Source organism: Homalodisca vitripennis, chromosome 5 (assembly GCF_021130785.1).
Source record: "Homalodisca vitripennis isolate AUS2020 chromosome 5, UT_GWSS_2.1, whole genome shotgun sequence".
In the NCBI taxonomy this organism is placed as follows: domain Eukaryota; kingdom Metazoa; phylum Arthropoda; class Insecta; order Hemiptera; family Cicadellidae; genus Homalodisca; species Homalodisca vitripennis.
The window spans coordinates 186,346,047-186,363,837 of NC_060211.1; the positions used below are offsets into that span (position 1 = coordinate 186,346,047).

At 34.2% G+C, this 17,791-nt stretch overlaps 1 protein-coding gene across 1 annotated transcript; it reads left to right on the forward strand.

Annotated features, from left to right (window-relative positions):
• The first annotated feature begins 274 nt into the window (after positions 1 to 274).
• LOC124363331 (vesicle transport through interaction with t-SNAREs homolog 1A-like) lies at positions 275 to 16,131 on the forward strand. The gene is made up of 5 exons (XM_046818578.1): positions 275 to 483; positions 2,597 to 2,655; positions 4,228 to 4,369; positions 6,812 to 7,023; positions 15,155 to 16,131. Exons 1-5 carry the CDS (start codon positions 390 to 392, stop codon positions 15,311 to 15,313), a joined length of 666 nt encoding a protein of 221 aa, XP_046674534.1. The 5' UTR covers positions 275 to 389; the 3' UTR covers positions 15,314 to 16,131.
• Positions 16,132 to 17,791: the final 1,660 nt, after the last annotated feature.

Genomic DNA, 17,791 nt, shown 5'->3' on the forward strand with positions numbered 1-17,791 from the left:
TTTGTTTACAGTGTGTGTATTTTTAAGTTTAAATAAAGATATTTTGATTTTTTAGAAGTAGTATAATATTTCAGGAGGCCCTCAAGATACTGTTATACGTTATAAGTGGTTCCCACAACCAAATAGGGTTGGGAACTGCTGTATTAGCTGAATGCAAATAAAGAAAAAAAATACACTTTTGCTCCTGATGTCTCTCACTCTCTCACCGCAAGGAGAGGAGAGTTACTGATTTGAGCCTTGTGGTTAGTGGTTGTTGTATAAGTTGTAAATGTCATATTTGTGTGCACTTAGTGGATCTGTAAGTTATCTCGTGGATTTAGGAGTGAGAATAGGCTAGGTTTAGATTCAGAACATTAGATAGAATATTGAGAAGTTTAAAGGTGAAGACAATGGCGATGTTAATTGAAATGTACGAGCAACAATATGGAGTATTAACGGCTGATATTACATCAAGAATCGGAAAATTACCATCTGTTTCTGGAAGTGAGTAGCCTACGGTACATGTTTCCATTGCAATTTGTATTTAATTTAAGTTAAAGGTGGCTTTATGAAGTAGCCCTAACATAACCTACCGGCAGAGTATGATAAACAAACCTAGTATTCATCACTTGGTATCCATACTCTTCATATATTGAATAACAGAAATATCAATCGGTATTCACATAAATACTAAATTTAACCTAATAAATCGTTTGTTTGAAATTAAGAGGAATAAATTAATTACACACAATGACAATCTCATAAATAATGAAGGAACAATAACCATAAAAAAAACAAGTAGGATAGAAAAAATATAATTGGTATCAATTTACAAAATCGTGACCATGGAAAGGTATGTTCATTTTTTTTTCCTGAAAACTACAATTTTTCCTGAAAACAATAGTGAAGAAAAAATTCGTCGGCAACGAAAATCAAAGGAGTTACGATTTTTTGAAATCCTCTGAAAACTCTGTTTTTGACAGTACCTCTGGCAATTTTACTGAAATGATGACGTTAATCCTGTCAACGATGCCTGCCCGCTGCGCAGTGCTGCGCACTGCTTGCTCTTTTAGAAAAAAAATTAACTCGAGCTTGCAAAAGTCGAATCCCAGATCACGTGATGCCCCTGATCCTTAACCCTTCAAGTGTTGTTCGACAAAATTTTGTCGGTTATTTTCCATCTTTAATGCAATAATGCCCGAAAGGCATCAATATAATACAATGATATACTTTCCCCCCAGTTTATATGCACCTGTGATAATAACACTTGGCTATAAATGCCCAACCCATGAAAAAAAGTCCATTTTTCATGGTCACGGTATTGTAAATAAATACCATATAATTAAATAACAGACAAGTCATAGTGGCTACAATATAATAGGGGCTAAGCATCCAACACTTGAATTATCAATATTCATGAGTAAAGAATCCTCCATAGAATAATTAAACCAAATTACACTATACTTATTTCAAATTCCAGTATAAAAAGTAATGTTATTGTGAATATAAAACAATCTACGCTATGTGTAGCCTATTTATAAAATATAAAAACAAAACAGTATAACATTTACTTACTTCTCTTCTATTTTGAAGGATAATCGTGTCAAGAAATAAAACAAGTACATAACCATTATACTTGCTGCTATTACAGATGGGTAACAGGTAATTCAGTGGTAATCTATTACCGGAATACTGTTATTTCAGTAACAGCCTGTTATGTTGTCATAACATTTACTGGTTACCGAGTAACCAGTATTAGCTGAACCATTTCGTGCAAGCAATGAGGCTAGGAATGGAAATATTACACTATGTAATGTTATTATGCGATATAAGAAGGTTTATATTAGGATATCATAAATGTATGACTAGTAGTGCCAAAGTTAAATATGACCCTTACGAGCGCTCGGGATCTCGAGGGATGTTTTTCTTTTTTCACCAGAAGTGCGGAGTGGTGCTGATGGTGCCACTGAAGTCCGCACTGATGGCCAGGGGAATTTCTGATCGGTACTTTCCCGACCTCAGATCATATCCCAGATTATCCAACTTTTCCGACACCAGATCACGAAGAATGATCTGGCACATGATCTAAGGTCGGGACAGTACTAATTGGAAATGCCCCTGGTATATCTGCGGCCTTTGGTCACCTTACACTTCTGGAAAAACAAGAAAAACATCCTCTCTAAATGGTACCTAAATTCAAGTTCAGATCATGTGAGTGCTCGTAAATGTCAACTTTATCTTTTCATATTTGTAACGTAACTTACATATGCAGCCTAATAACAAATAGTAGTTAGATATAGAGAGGCCTTACCAACATTGCTTCCTTTCGTGGCAGGAAACAAGACCCGATCGTCATAATGACATCTATTAATTTTATTTTGCACAAAGTCTAATAAAAAAGTGTGTTCTTTCTAATAATGTAGAGTCTGTTCTTTCTAATAATGTAGTTCTTTTAGGTGCTCAGAAGGAAAGCTGTTTAAAAAGAGTGGCCTCCAGATAATACCTAAGAACAAAATTTATTAGGCCTATGTGATTTTTATATTTAACTACATCATATAATTTTGCAATAAAACATTTATGAGAACTTATAATCTCAAATATTTTCTACATATTTCAGGTGAGAGGAGGACTTTGATAACCGAGCTGGACAGACATCTGGAGGAATGCAATGAGCTAGTGAGTTTAGATAAAGACTAGACAAATTAAAATTCTAGATGCTTTACATAATAAAACTTTAAAAGAAAACAATTTGAATTTTCTGAAACTAGGTATAATAATAACAATTTAGAAGCAATATAGCTGCCGTTTTTATAGATGTCCTGCTTCAAATTAGGTAATTTTCTTAGACAGACTAAGCTTGTTAATAGATAACCTCAGTAAAAATATGTCAGAAGATCATATTAGCTGGTGGTATTAATTTTAATGATCTTAAGGATAGCAAAAATTACTTACTGTTAAAAAATTTATTAGTTAGTCACACTATGTTATATTTAGTTGGCTGCCCAGCCAGAGTTACTTTGAAAACTAAATCAGGTATTGACAACTTTCTTGTCGGAAATATCCATAGAAGTGAATTGAACAGTGACAGAAATTGTGAGCTGGAGCATTGTCCTGGTGGAGGATCCATGAATTGTTTCTCCACAATTTTTTCCGTTTTCTATGTACACACTCACGTAGGGTAGTCAGGACGGTAATGTAGTAATTCTGACTAATTATCGGTAATGTAGTTGATCAATGTCTTCTCTGGTTATTGGTCTTATCACGGGACATGGTCACCTGAGGAAGCATCTTCATAGAGTCGGCATCCTTCAGGAGGATCCGCTCTGTAGAAGGTGTGATGAGCAGGATGAAACTGCCGAGCACCTGCTCTTTGATTGCCCTTCAATAGCAAGAGAGCGGTATGCTATCTTTGGTAGTTTGGACAAGGGTGGTGAATTTCCCCAGGAGGACCTGATAGGTTGCTTTCGGCGGTTTGTGGAACTGTTGAAATCATAGACTGGTAGGCCTCATGGTGTGTTTCCGGGGTTCGCAAAAAGCCCTTGAGGCTTAAGTGCATGGCAGTAGGCCGCCCCAAGAGAGAGAGAGAAAAAAAATGTAGTTGAACAAGGTTACTAATATTTTCAAGTTTAGCACCAGTTTTTGACGGGTCTGTCAATGTGTGTGTCGCTACTCGTGTTTTGGAGGCTATCTTTAAATCGTTTATACCAATTGTGTTTGTGATAAACAGTCATCACCATACACTTGTAAAATTACAAAAGTTTCACTTGCAGATTTTCCAGGTTTGAAAGAATTTGATGTTCACTTAATGTTCTATCTGGATACTCAACATTTTCCAACGCAGAGACATAAGGTTAACTTCTTATAACTGGTGCTATGGGCGGGATAAGAACGGGAGCCAGACTAAACATGAGAAGGAGTGGGAGGGGGAGTCATGTGACCGGCCGTGCGATATTCAGCCTTATTGTGTTCTTTCTGTGACTGCCAATACTAATCCGATTATTTTATAGCCACACCTCGTATTATATCTTATGAAGCGACCATTGAAAAAAAAGTGGAACACAAACACAAAAAGAAAAATTTAAAGATTGAAGTACTCTCAATATTGATTCATTCAACTCATCTGAAATGAAAATAAAATAACGATTGAGTCTTGAAGTACATTAATTTTTTTGGTCTTAATTTTAATACAGACAGTTATGAATGTGATCTGTCTATGACATATAACGATTGTTGTGACACGATTGGCAGCTGGAACAGATGGAGCTAGAAGTGCGAGAGATGAAAGCGACGGAGCAGCCGAGGTTACGCACAAGACTGGAGAGTTACCGGGTGGAATTAGGTCGTCTGCAGCAGGAGTTCAAACGTGCTCGGTCAGTCACCAGTCAAGAGAGTGAGTATCATCTATTCTCGAGAATAGAATAGATATTTTTTCTTAAAAAGATGTTCCAGTAAGTTCATATATAACTTTTTATATTTTTACGTAGTAATGGAGGAAAAAGAATGTAAATTTGAAATATTAATTTTTATTATTTCCCTTATTATTTATTATATTTTGCTTATGTTCATTGTCATGTTTCCTTTTGCATTGCAGCGTATGGTTCAACCAAACAAATAAATATAGATTATATTTTAAAACACAAAAAAAGACAATACGGATAATGCTAAGGATGAAACATGATGATTCAGCTAAAGAACACTAAATATTTGAAAATATTTACTGTTTATAGCCAATACATTTTTGAATCCAACATTACAACGAAAAACCAAAAATCTATCTTAAATTTTAAGACATTTAGTCAACCTTACAATACTAGAGCAAAATACAAGGTGATCCCAGCTCATAAGCTTAAGTTTTTTTTTTTTTTTTAAACCTTCATATATGGGAAATAAATGTTTAAAATATATACCACAAAACATAAAAATTGAAAATGGCCAAAAGTTCCAAAATAACCCTCAAAGATTATTTAATAAACAAGGCACTTTACTCTATTGAGAAACTATCCACCTCTCTCTAATTTTAAATCATATTTTATGAATAGGCTGTAAATGTTGTAAATATTAATTTCAATTGTAATTATTTTTAGTGTAGTATATAAAAATTTGATGCTCTTCAATGTATGCATATGTACATACAAATGAATAAAGAATTTGAAATTGAATTGAATATTAATATATTATAACTAACAAAAGTATGGAGGTATTTAGAAGATAATATAAAATATGAATTCCATAAAAAACCACTACAGGAACATTGTCTATATCACACAAACAAAATGTTCCATAAAAGTCCTAATCTTGAATTCTAGAATGTTAGAAATATTCTAATTAGTTGTGGGTTTTTAGTCAGTTTATTAGAATTCATTGAATTAAAATGTAAAAAATGGGATGCTTTGATGCAGGGCAATGCCCGTCATCCACATATACCAAAATGGAGTTCTACATATTATTGTAGATGTTGAGTTTAGCTCCAGTTCACCTTCCTCTTAGTACAGTGTTTGGAATCTGACCAATAAATCTGGAATTTTTTACCAGTAAAATGTGATTAACTAAAGAGGAATGTCCCAACAAAAGCAAGCTATAGCTGAAATGTGACTCAAAAAGCTCAAAATATGCTATTCTAAGGTATTCACTTGAACAAATATTTTTTAATTTACAGATAAGATAGCTCACCCTAGAAATTTTCTTGCAAAAAAAAAAAATAAATATGGGTGTCCCAATTCAATTTTGAATCAAAGTGAGCTTAGGAGATTTTACTGATCTATTTTCTTTATTTCTTTAATAAACCTGTTAAAATTGATTTGAGTTTTTTCATAGTTACAAAGCAGGTTATTGGCTAAGACCCAATTAACTAAGAGCTAATATTGAAATTACTTATGAAGATGCAATATCTTGGTGCACAGAAAGAAGTGTTGTCATCAACATAGCAAACAACTGAATCAGCCGTAATATTGGATGGAAGATCATTGGCTGCCATAATGAAGAAGAATGGTCCTAGAATTGAGCCCTGCGGAGCATCCATCATAACACAACTTAATTCTGAATTGTTATTGTTGATTGAAACAAACTGTCTTCTGTTATTCAGATAAGATTAAATTATTGTCAAAAAACCATATTTTACACAATCAAGTGCTTTACTTAGGTCACACAAGGAAAGCAAAACTGTATCTTTCTTTTCAAAAGCATCTAATGTATTATTTATAATTTTAAGAATTGCAGTATTTGTTTGCGAAATTCAAACTGACTAAAATATCATGATGTTCAAAATAATAACTCAATTGTTGCAAATTAAAGATTCAAACATTTTTTAAGACATTGGGATAGAAATTGGGCAGTAATTTTGCAATATGTGTTTTTCACCTTGTTTGAAGATTGGAATTATTTTTGCAACTTTCAGTGGGTCAGGAAAATAACCAGATTTAAACATTCGTTGTTAATTAAAGAAAGGAATTCACTGTTAAGTGGATAGTCCTTTTAATTATTTAGTTAGACAGCCCATATGAGTCCATACTTTTGGAGGTAGAAAAATGAATCATAACCAATAAATCAACCCTTCCAACCATAGCTATGTTATGTCTGGATATTATCATAACATTTGGATGGGAACCATTTGAACATTCTCTGCATTAAGCCCCAATCTAATGATAAGTGACTACCAAATGTTTTTGCAACTGAAGATGCACCTTGGAGGTCAGTGTCACAATGAGGACGATAGTTTCAAAGCAACTTTTTTTACGCTATCAGTGGATGTTAACCCGGAAACGACTGGCAACAATTATTGGACAATATTGATCATTAATACAATATTTACAGTGCTGTTCTTGTTACCGTGTAGGTTACCACGAGTCATCGGAGCACTTCTCGCCTGGCCTGAGCCTCAATGAGGAGCAGAAACAACGACTATTGGACAACTCGGAGCGGTTGGAACGTACCGGCAACCATCTTACCTCCGGATATCAGATCCTGCTGGAGACGGAGGAGATCGGCTCCCAGGTTCTGCGGGATCTTAGCCAGCAGCGAGAGACCATACAGAAATCTCGAAGCAGGGTTAGTCATTATTAAGTCTGTAGTAGATGGTTGGTGGCTTACACACACACTAAAAACCAAATCCAAATATCCTGGGTTTGATTTATTTCCCATTATTTTACTGCTTTGTTTTTCTGTATAAAAATAAAATATTGACCTTTTCAATCCATTTGTAATTATATATTCAATTCTAAGAGAACAGAATCTCTTTATTTATATTGTATTTTTTTAGTTATGGTTGTTACAATTGCAACTGCTATTACAGGTATACAGGGATACTTTTTGGATTACACTTGTATAACGTTACTTTCAGTACGTCACAGTACAGTCACATTTATCAGTACATTCCGTTGTATCCTACATTCAGGTTTAACGAAATCTGCTATAAAAATTTAATTTTTTTAAAGGGGTCTATATTAACCCTTTGAATGCCAAGAGCCGATGAAATCGGCCCATGGGTTTTTCTTGAAAAGTGCAGAGGGCTGACTAGATTGGCTTTTCGAATATTTATTATTCTGTTACTATATTTTGACATATGGCATTGTACTTAGTTTAATTTTATAGATAATAAATCAAATAAACATGTATTATTGATCTTGATTTGATTTGTTACAGCTGGTAAAAGCTATTTTCCAAATATGAGAGAAAACTTTTATGCGAGTGCAGATGTTCAATATTTTGCACTAATATGTAAGAAACGTCATATTCAGTATTACAGTTATTTATTTGCTTGCAACTTTATAAGTTTAACTCGTTCCTACTTACATAGCAAACAATAAAACAGTTGCATACAAATATATTCATATGAAAAACAAAACACAAAACATTGAAAAATGTGCATTAACACAATAGACAATAGACAATAGACAATAGACAAAAATTCTTTATTAACATGCTCATTGAGAACAGTATTAGCGTCATAGTAAACACTACAAGTGTTTTTTTTTTTTTTTTTTACAAAATATAAAGTTTTGTAATGATATAAAAGGTTACATTGTAAAATTTAAATGTCAAATACTCTTTGAAAAAATTCTTCTATGGAGTAGAAGGGGCGGTCAGCAAGCCATTTGTGTAGTGCTGGTTTGAGTTCATTCTCTCCTTTGTCTCTCAGCTCTGATGGCAGGTGGTTGTGAAGCTTCCTCCCGATGTATGTAGGCTTCTTTTCGAACTGTGACAGTCGGTGGGCTGGAAGGTCATACAAAGTAGTGTCTCTGAGGTTGTACTGATGAACTTCACCCCGCTTTGGTAGGCCCTCTCTTACTGCATGCATCACAGTTTCTTGAATGTATAGTGATACGATAGTGAGGATCTTATGGGTTCTAAAGGCTTCTCTACAGCTGTTTGGTGGTTGCAGTCCTGCAAGTGTTCTGACTGCGGTTTTTTGTTTTTTGAGAACCCTTTGAATCTGACCAGCTGATGTTCCTCCCCATGCTACTAAACCATATCTTATGTGAGCCTCAAACAAAGCGAAATAAGCAGCTCTTGTAGTTATTTCATCAGTAGAAGCTTTGATGTTTTTAATTGCATAGAGGCTGGAACTTAACTTCCCACAGAGTTTGTCTACATGAGAGGCCCAGGATAAGTTTTTATCCAGAGTTATGCCCAAAAACTTGACTTCGTCATTCATTGCAACATCTGGTATACATGGCACACATTCAGATCTCCTTCCAAAAGCTATTTGGGCAGTTTTGGTAGTGTTTACTGCTAATTCATTGTTATGACAGTACTGATAGGTCATGTTGAGGGATAGGTAGGATGTGATTGCCATATTTTCAGTTGAGGTTTCACTAAACATCAAGGTTGTGTCGTCAGCATACATCAAGGTTAAGCATGCATCACCAATGTATTGAGGTAAGTCGTTAGTGAAAAGGATGAAGAGTACTGGTCCAAGAACAGATCCTTGGGGGACACCTCGGTTTACAGGTAGGAGACTAGATCTTACATAATTGGATATTCCATTTTCTGTTTTGCTTAGCTCAACCAGTTGTTTTCGTCCTCCAAGGTAACTTTGGAACCAATTTTTAGCTGTTCCTGCTACTCCTAAGTTTTCCAGTTTCCGGATGATGAGATCATGGCTAAGACAGTCAAACGCTTTACTAAAGTCTAGGAAAATTCCAGTAGTTAAATTCCCTTCTTCAATACTATCTATAAGAGACTCTACCATTTTTATTATTGCAGTGGTGGTAGACCTGCCTTTAGTAAAGCCATGTTGACAGTTTGTCAGTAGATTATGTTTTTCGCAGTGGTCCAGTAGCCTTCTGAGAACAATTCTTTCGCACAGTTTTGAGAAAGTGGATACAAGAGAGATAGGTCTATAATTACTGGGATCTAAGTAGCTTCCATTTTTATATTTTGGATACACTTTTGATAGTTTTAGAGCTGAAGGAAATTTACCACTTCTGAAAGACTTATTGAATATGTCGACGAGGGGCAGTGCAAGTTCTTCAGGGCAAAATTTGAGTATTTTTGAAGAAATCTCATCTAAACCTGATGAGTTTTTTGATTTGAGGTTGTTAATGATTGTTCTGACTTCATTTTCATTTGTTTCTCGAAGGTTTATGAGCTGTTGAAGTGTTGGCTGTACAGGTGGTAAAAAAGTTCTTATTATTCCATTATTTTTTTCTAACGTTTTTTCAGCTATGTGTAAAAAGTGAGAGTTTAGATGGTCTGCTACTTCTACAGAGTTGTCAATGATTTTTCCATTAACTTCTAGCTTTATTTCGTTCACTGACTTTCCTTTCTTGGACCATGTTGTGTTTATAACTTCCCACATAGCCTTGGATTTATTGTCGGCACGGGCAATGTGGTCTGATGCCGCTTGTTTTCTGAGGAGTTTCAGTCGTAGGTCATAGTTTTTTTTACATCTTATTGACTCTTCCTTGTCATCAATAGATCCTGTCATTTCATATTTACTAAGGGCTATCAGGTATCTGTCCTTTAGTCTATTGGCTTCTTGGTCAGCAAAATATTTAGGTTTTAGTTTATGGCGTGTTTTAAATTTCCTCTGAGGGCATGCTGCATCCATGGCAAGTCGTAGAGTAGAGCTCAATCTTTCAAAAGCTTCGTCAGCATCTTCAGTTTGCAGAATGTTTGACCAGTTCTCTTCCCCAAGTATGCATTTGAGCTCTTGAAGATTTTTTCTTCTGAGGCAGCGACTCATTCTGAGTGGATTATCCTGTATTACTGCGAAGTTGACCTCACAGCTTTGGGCAGTATGGTCTGAGATGCCAGCATGGATAACCTTTGTGTCAAGCTTCTCAGTGTCAATATTAGAACAAATCCAGTCGATAGAGGATTGTGTAGTTGGGGTAATTCTGGTCGCTGGAAGTTGTACCCTCTTGCTGTTATGAGAGGCCAGAGTCTCATCTAATAAAGTACTTCTTCTGTCAGGATTTAAAATGTCAACGTTTATGTCCCCCATTATGACCAGAGGATAGTAGTCTATTCTTGTATTAGTGATTATATTAGACACTGTTTCTAGCGCTAAATCAAAATCTCCGTTAGGAGATCTGTATGTACCAAGAATGTGGATAACTGATTGTTTAAGCCTGATTTTGATCAGAGCAGCCTCAAGCGTAATCTCTCTGCAGAACTGGACAACAATAAGTTCTTCTGTATGCCTCACAAGGTTTTTGTCAACATAGATAGCAACCCCACCTTTCCTATGTTCTGTTCTACAGAAGTGGGCCTTGAGATAGTATCCTGTGATTACGGTGTTTTCTATTTGGTCTCGTTTAAGACCATGCTCTGTCAGAATCAGTACGTTTGGCTTAATTTTTTGAACTAGATGTTGAAGTCTATTAATTTTATTTGAAATTTCTTGTGTGTTTTGATGCAGAATGAGGAGACTTGATGGATTTTTAAAAATATTTTTGTGTGATGATCCTGGATCTCTCTGCTGTGCTACACTAATATTTTGTTCCAGAATATTTTTGTTTTGTATCTTTTCTTTTTTTGATGATTCTCTTCTAAAAAATGAGAGTTTGGATGGACATTAACAAGTTTATTTGGTGATAAAAAAGGTGATCCTGCAATGTTGCTGGAGTCACTGTCATAATTGTCATATTCGGTAGTATTGGACAGTTCTTCAGTTGGAGTTTGACTTTGGTTGTGCAGTTTTTTTGACGGAGTTTGTCTGATTCTCCCTGTTGTTGCATTAGTCGAGAGTTTTATTGTTGGATATTGACGGGTTTTCCCAGGCTGAGTTTGGTTAGATGTGATTTTACTGGCTAGATTTTTATTAAAAAATTCTTCTATGCTTTCATTTTTGTCTCAGAGTTTAGCAGAAGTTGGGGGGAGTTTGTCTATCTTATTAGTGTTATTAGAGATCAAAGGCATGGATTCCTTATTGGTTTCCGAGCTCTGTTGAGTAGATATGCTGGTATCATACATGGTTGTATAGATTGTGGGGTTGGGTTTTGAGGTTTTCATTTTTTGAACTTGTAAGGAAATACTAAATTTGTTTTGGATTTTCTTAGCATTATTTGTTCCCCCAAAAGGTTTTTTAAGAGGGGTACGGCAAGGTGTAGAATTCCTTGTTTTCCCACTGTTTTTTACTAATGTTTTGTCCTCCTTGTCTGCCAGATTTTTCACCTCTGCTTCCAAAATTTTGAGTTTTTCTTCAAATAAATTCTGATTTTTCCTTAGAAGTCCTATTTCTGTGGAAAAGAGAGGAAGGGTCGAATTTATTGAGTTGGTGTTATGTTCTGTTTGGGATTCAGCGTTTTTCATCAACTTTTCCTCTTTATAACTTAAGTTTTGCCTATTTGAGAGTTTTCTTTTCAAATTTATAATTTCCTTATCGAGTTCATTTATTTTAAATTCATATTTATTGAGAAGTTCTGCTTGCTTTCTGTCGTGGTCTTCAAAAATACTTTGCACTTTGAGAAGATTTTCTTTATCCCTGATTCCTTGTGATTCCAGTTCAGCATTTTTTTCTTGAAGTTTTTCCATGGCAAACATATATTTTTCTTCACAGTTTTCTAATTCTTCAATTTTGGCCTCCATGTTGGTCAGCTTACTACTTAGTTTGGTATTTTGTGATTTTAAAAAATTGTTCTCATCTAACAATGCAGAACCAATTTTAGCAGCTGCAAGTAAGTTGTCTTCAGTATTTTCTGGGTTAAGTTCCATAATACTTTGTTCAAGTTCTTGGATTGAAGAGTTAGAGCTATTTATTTCCATTTGTACAGGGAGTTGCGTTTTCGGACTACATATCTGTGAGGAGCTGCATTTCTTGCACATCCAGTTTGTAGAGTCTTTTTTTGAGAGATCTTTCAATTCCTTACTTGATAGGTTGACACAGTCTGCATGGTACCATGTTTTACAAAATTACTTCTTTTAGTAATTTTTTAGCAAAAAAAATTCAACACTTTTTATCATTCAAATAAATATTATAAACCATAATCTACTTTCCCCCAGTACAATAAAACAAATCCTATTATGTTGATTATAGAAAAAGTTGTGAACTATGTTATTGGAGTACTACACAAGTACCATATATAAAAAACTCAGTTATACAGTTTCTTACTTTAGGAAATTTGGTATGTTTGTTCCTATGGAACAATGAAAAAGATCCACATAAATAATTACAGATTATAAGATCATTCTTTTATTCCAAAGTTTTTAAAAATTGTAATTTTGTCTGTATTATTTTAAAATTTAAACATGTTTTATCATTCAAATAGATAGTAGAACTTTTTCCATACTTAATCCAACAACTGGCTTTAAGGGATTATTAACGCATTATCTATAGTTTCCAAGTGGCATTAAGCTATTTTCGACACATTAACTTTGACGTAATATGATCTCTCAAAGGAAGTCTATTTTTACTTTGTTTAAAATAAAACATACATTATATATATATATATATATATATATAGGTTATATTTTTCATTACAAAATTCTAAATTTGGATGTTTACATCTCCAAATGCTAAGCGGTGATTCAGCCAGTAGAGAAGGACAACACATCGCTTGGTTGCCTGTTGATTTCTTAGTTGTTATTACGCCATTGCCGGTACTAGTGTATTGTTTGCTATTTATTTGGATATTTTAAAACTTATATTATTCAATGTTTATAAATAAACGTTAGTGTGGTGTTCTTAAAATTATTGAAGTGAAAAATGTGAAGTTTAGGTTAGGTTTTAAAAAAACTGGTTGGGTTTTTATGAAACTGTAAGTAAGGCTATGTTCACATAGGTTCAGTATTTTTAATTTTGAGTTGACAATTTATCGTGCATTTCACAAGGAGTGTTAATTTGAACAGTAGTGATACTAGAAATGTACTAGGTAGTGTGTCAGAAGACAATGTTAGTTTGAGAGGTATGGATGAAGTTTTATATGATGGACGAACCATTGCCTAGTGATATTATTGTCCCTGATCCTACTGATTTGGAAAATAGAGTGGACCAAATGGTGTGCAGACATACCCTAGGTCCAAATATAGTGAAGGTAATTCCGATATTGAGGACATAGGTGATTTTTCCACCGATAATGGAAATGACTATGAACCAAGTTCTACTTCTGATGATGACTTGGATGATTTTTCTTTGGCTTGGATGAAGAAAAAAACCAAATATGCAACCTCAACACCAATTAAAAAACCATCTAAAGGTGGAAAGGACGGACAAACACGCTCCCAGACCAGCCACACGTATACACAGGGTATCACAAACTTCTGTGTGTGATATAGTACTCATTTCAAACACAAAATGTCACATAAACATAGGTCGAGAAATGTCTTGTTAAGCTGCTAGCTGTCATTTTGTATTTTTTACAAAACAATTATCTTTAGTTAAGGTAAAGAAATCAAAGTTCGTATTCAAACTATGGATAAGAGGAAAGTCAAAAAATTGTGTTATTTCCTTCAATATTAACCGAATGGCATATGTTAAATATTTCAAAAGTCAAATAACCAAAAGAACCAGTATAGTTATAAAAAATTTGCTATATACCAATTATTTTAAAATTTTTATTATAATTCCAATAATACTTGTTTCATCAAAATCCGTCAATACAAAAGGAGCACATCCACTTTAAAAGTACGCTTGAACAAGTCGGAAGCAGCAAACATTTTGTCTTTTGATAAGAACCAGCTGTGTTAAATAGGTTATAAACATTTTACAAAATGTCAACTATTTTGCAATTTTTATAACAATTCTAATGGTACTTTTTTCAATGAAATCAGTCAACGCATAAGCAAGCAGTTGTTTGTTGCTTCCGGCTTGTGCAAGTGTATCTTTAAAGTTGTGCTCGCTTATGTGTTTGACGGATTTCTAAAGAATTGTTATAAAAATTACTAAACAGTTGGAAAATGTAAATGTTTTAACTAATGTAAACTGTTGCGCCTATCAAAAGACAAAATAATTGCTGCTTGTTTATGCATTGACAGATTTTATTGAAACAAGTGCCGTTGGAATTGTAATCATAATTTTTAAATAGTTGGTTTATAGTTAAAAAAAAAAAAAAAAGTAAAGAATGTCTTATTTTACCAGGCGAAGTTAGGGCTAAGAAGCCCTCTCTAACACTTAACCTGGGGACCAACGGCTTAAAGGTGACTTCCGAACCACCACCAATGTTAATATGTTAATATGTTAGTTAATATGTTATAGCTATACTTGTTTGTTTTTATTTGATTTTTCAAATTTTCAACAGGCACCATTTGTTAATATTAAAGAAAATAACACTATTTTTTCTCTTATCTATTTAAACCTATGTGCCAAATTTAGTTAGTGTGTACCTTAACTAGTTTGAGAGATAATAATGTTTGTATAAAAAAAATGCAAAATGGCGCTAGCGGCTAAACAAGACATTGCATGGCCTATGTTTTATATGTTTGAAATGATAAATACTATCACCCACAGAAGGTTATGACACCCTGTATATTATATATGAGGAAAATAGAATCGTATGTTTAACCTGTCTGGTTGCCTGGATTTTAAAATTAACTGATGACCTTGTAATAGTGACACTATCCTTCTTCTTTTAGTCTGTGTATGAAACCTTTCCTCTTTCTCTCTTCTATAGAAGAACTAGATATTACATTATAATATTATAGTTGCAAGAAAAGTGTAATAAATTCATATTGAAAGCATTGCAGCGTAAGATAAGAAAATGTGGAGTGGAGGCAATGTAGTTGTGGGGTGTTACAGCTGCGGGAGACTGACGCTGAGCTCGGCCGCAGTTCACGCCTGGTGCAGGCAATGATCGCTCGCTCCCTCCAACACCGCTTCGTCTTATTGCTGGTCGGCATCGGGTTCTGTCTCGTAGTCGCCGTCAGCATCTACATCTCCGCCACCAGGGACAGATAGACAGCCTACTCACTCCACTCCAACTGTGTCCTGTATTGTTTGCTTCGTTTCATTCCCGGGCTGGTACGAAGTAGTTTCTCCGAGAAGATGGGAGATCGACTGTTGAAGAAAACTGACATTTTCAAACATATTGCGATTTGTTTGTAAATCACTATTAGACTTGATATATGAAATAATGTACAATAAAGATTTGTCTCTATGTTCGGATAATACTCCATTGTACATCTATTTAAGTTAATTCCGAGTGAATTGTACATAATGCATATGCTTAGTCAAGTCTTAATCTAGCAATAGTTTTATAAGTCTTTGAGCACCAAACGAGTATTTTACTTTTATCCCAAATCGTACCTCGTTATTACATAAAAGTGTCACTGTTGTTTCGGTTAATAAACTAATTTTTAGATATAGTTTACATTGAATTTTAACAAATTATGAGTTATAAATTCAATTTGTTATCTAAATCTCAATTCATAGAATGTAATTTTTTGTCACATTTTAAATATTTGTTACACAGTCATGTCATATTTCAATTAAGTTATTTCATTAACAGTATATCATAATGAACAAATATACCACCAAAGTAAATGTCAACATTCCTCCAGGTTTGCCTGTAAGTAAGCAGGCAGGCCCCTCTGTGTGTATTATAGCACAGGCTGTGATTGTTATTGCTAAGCTTGTATTGTAGTCGTGATTGGTTTATTTTAAATGTAAATATATAGCTAACAGCCATGGTTTGTCATATTTTACCGTTTTGGTATATTTTGTTATTGTTTGTATGTTTTAAGTTTACAATGCTATTAAATTATTTGTTGGTTTAACAATGTGTTTTATTTGAGGGATCCGATGAAAAATTTGTGACATCTGTTGGTTGTATAATTACTAATCCTGGAATGTTTGGGTTGTCCAAATAATTATTAGTCTTTTCACAATTGTGAACCTCGTCCAGTGTAAACTTTTCCCCATCATATTTTACAACCAGTAGGTAGTGAATTTGAGGTTATGGTCATTGTCTCAAGTGAGGGCTGTGTCGCTGTGTACTTTGTTCATACTGACGTTATCACTTAGATTTAGTGCAGCTGCTTAAAATGGCTGATGGTGTAGCACATGGAGAAAGTCTTGTAAATATTTAAATAACAGTCGAAGTGTTAAAACATATCTTCCAATCAAATTTAAATTTCAGTAAAGTAATTCTTAAAGTAAGAGTTCTTTGTCTAAATTTATTATTGGTGGTGGATAATTTTAAGAGATAAAAGGTTACAAACATTTGCATTAACAACAGAAGAAAAACTCTTAAGAACTGGTTTCTGTCCTTTTCTTCAGATGTTACATTCTAAAAACAAGGCTACACATACGAAAAAGTAAACAACTCTAGTGCATGGTGATGAACACGCCAAAGTCTAAGTTGTAACTAATTTTACAGAATAGAATACACTCCGCTCATTGTGTGAACTAATTGTACAGAATAAAATACACTCCACTAATTGTGTGAACTAATTGTACAGAATACGATACACTCCACTAATTGTGTGAACTAATTGTACAAAATCCAATACACTCCACTAATTGTGTGAACTAATTGTACAGAATACGATACACTCCGCTCATTGTGTGAACTAATTGTACAAAATCCAATACACTCCACTAATTGTGTGAACTAATTGTACAGAATACGATACACTCCGCTCATTGTGTGAACTAATGATACAGAATACAATACACTGCGCTCATTGTATGGACTGATTGTGTGAACTAATTGTACAAAATACAATACACTCCACTGATTGTGTGAACTAATTGTACAGAATACAATACACTTCGCTGATTGTGTGAACTAATTGTACAAAATACAATACACTCCACTCGTCTGAATGAATTATACAGAATATATTCTGAATATATTGCTTCGCTCACAAGAAAGGTTTACAACAAACTGTAAGTAAGATCGTAATAAGGAAGTAGGAAGTTATTTACCTGAAGAAGAGATCAGAATGCAGATCTCGTAATGTTGTGTTAGGTACTGATTTTTTGTTTCACAGAACAATAGAAAATGTCAGGAAAAATCCTATTCCTTTCACAAATAAAATATTTAAAATTGCAGAATGTATTTCCTAGCCATCCTACTGTTGTAGGAATTCTATGTTGGCCAGTCTTAGTGGCCATACAACCGCAGAGGACAACTCAACTGGAAACTAATATGACAGTGTACAGATGGTTGTGGCTTATCAGACTGTCCACACGATCTTAGAGGACATACTATAAGTACTGTATCCGATCACAAAGGGTTAAAAGAGAGTTTTTCCAGATGTCCTTAAGATTTCTCGAGTCAGCCCCATCTGTAAAACAGGTCCTATATAACAACCACAAAGCTGTCAACCTGTACTGCATTCATTCCAGTGATAGGTAAATTAATTGAAATCCTTGGTTGTACACTTGACTGAATTATTTAATTTTAAAATAAAAGTAGTGTGCTGGATTCAT

Excerpts from the sequence above, each read along its gene's own strand:
- LOC124363331 (XM_046818578.1), top strand. The coding sequence starts at position 390 with ATGGCGATGTTAATTGAAATGTACGAGCAACAATATGGAGTATTAACG. Across the intron at positions 484-2,596 it reads ATTACCATCTGTTTCTGGAA|GTGAGAGGAGGACTTTGATA; the intron begins GTGAGTAGCCTA and ends TACATATTTCAG. Across the intron at positions 4,370-6,811 it reads GTCAGTCACCAGTCAAGAGA|GTTACCACGAGTCATCGGAG; the intron begins GTGAGTATCATC and ends GTTACCGTGTAG.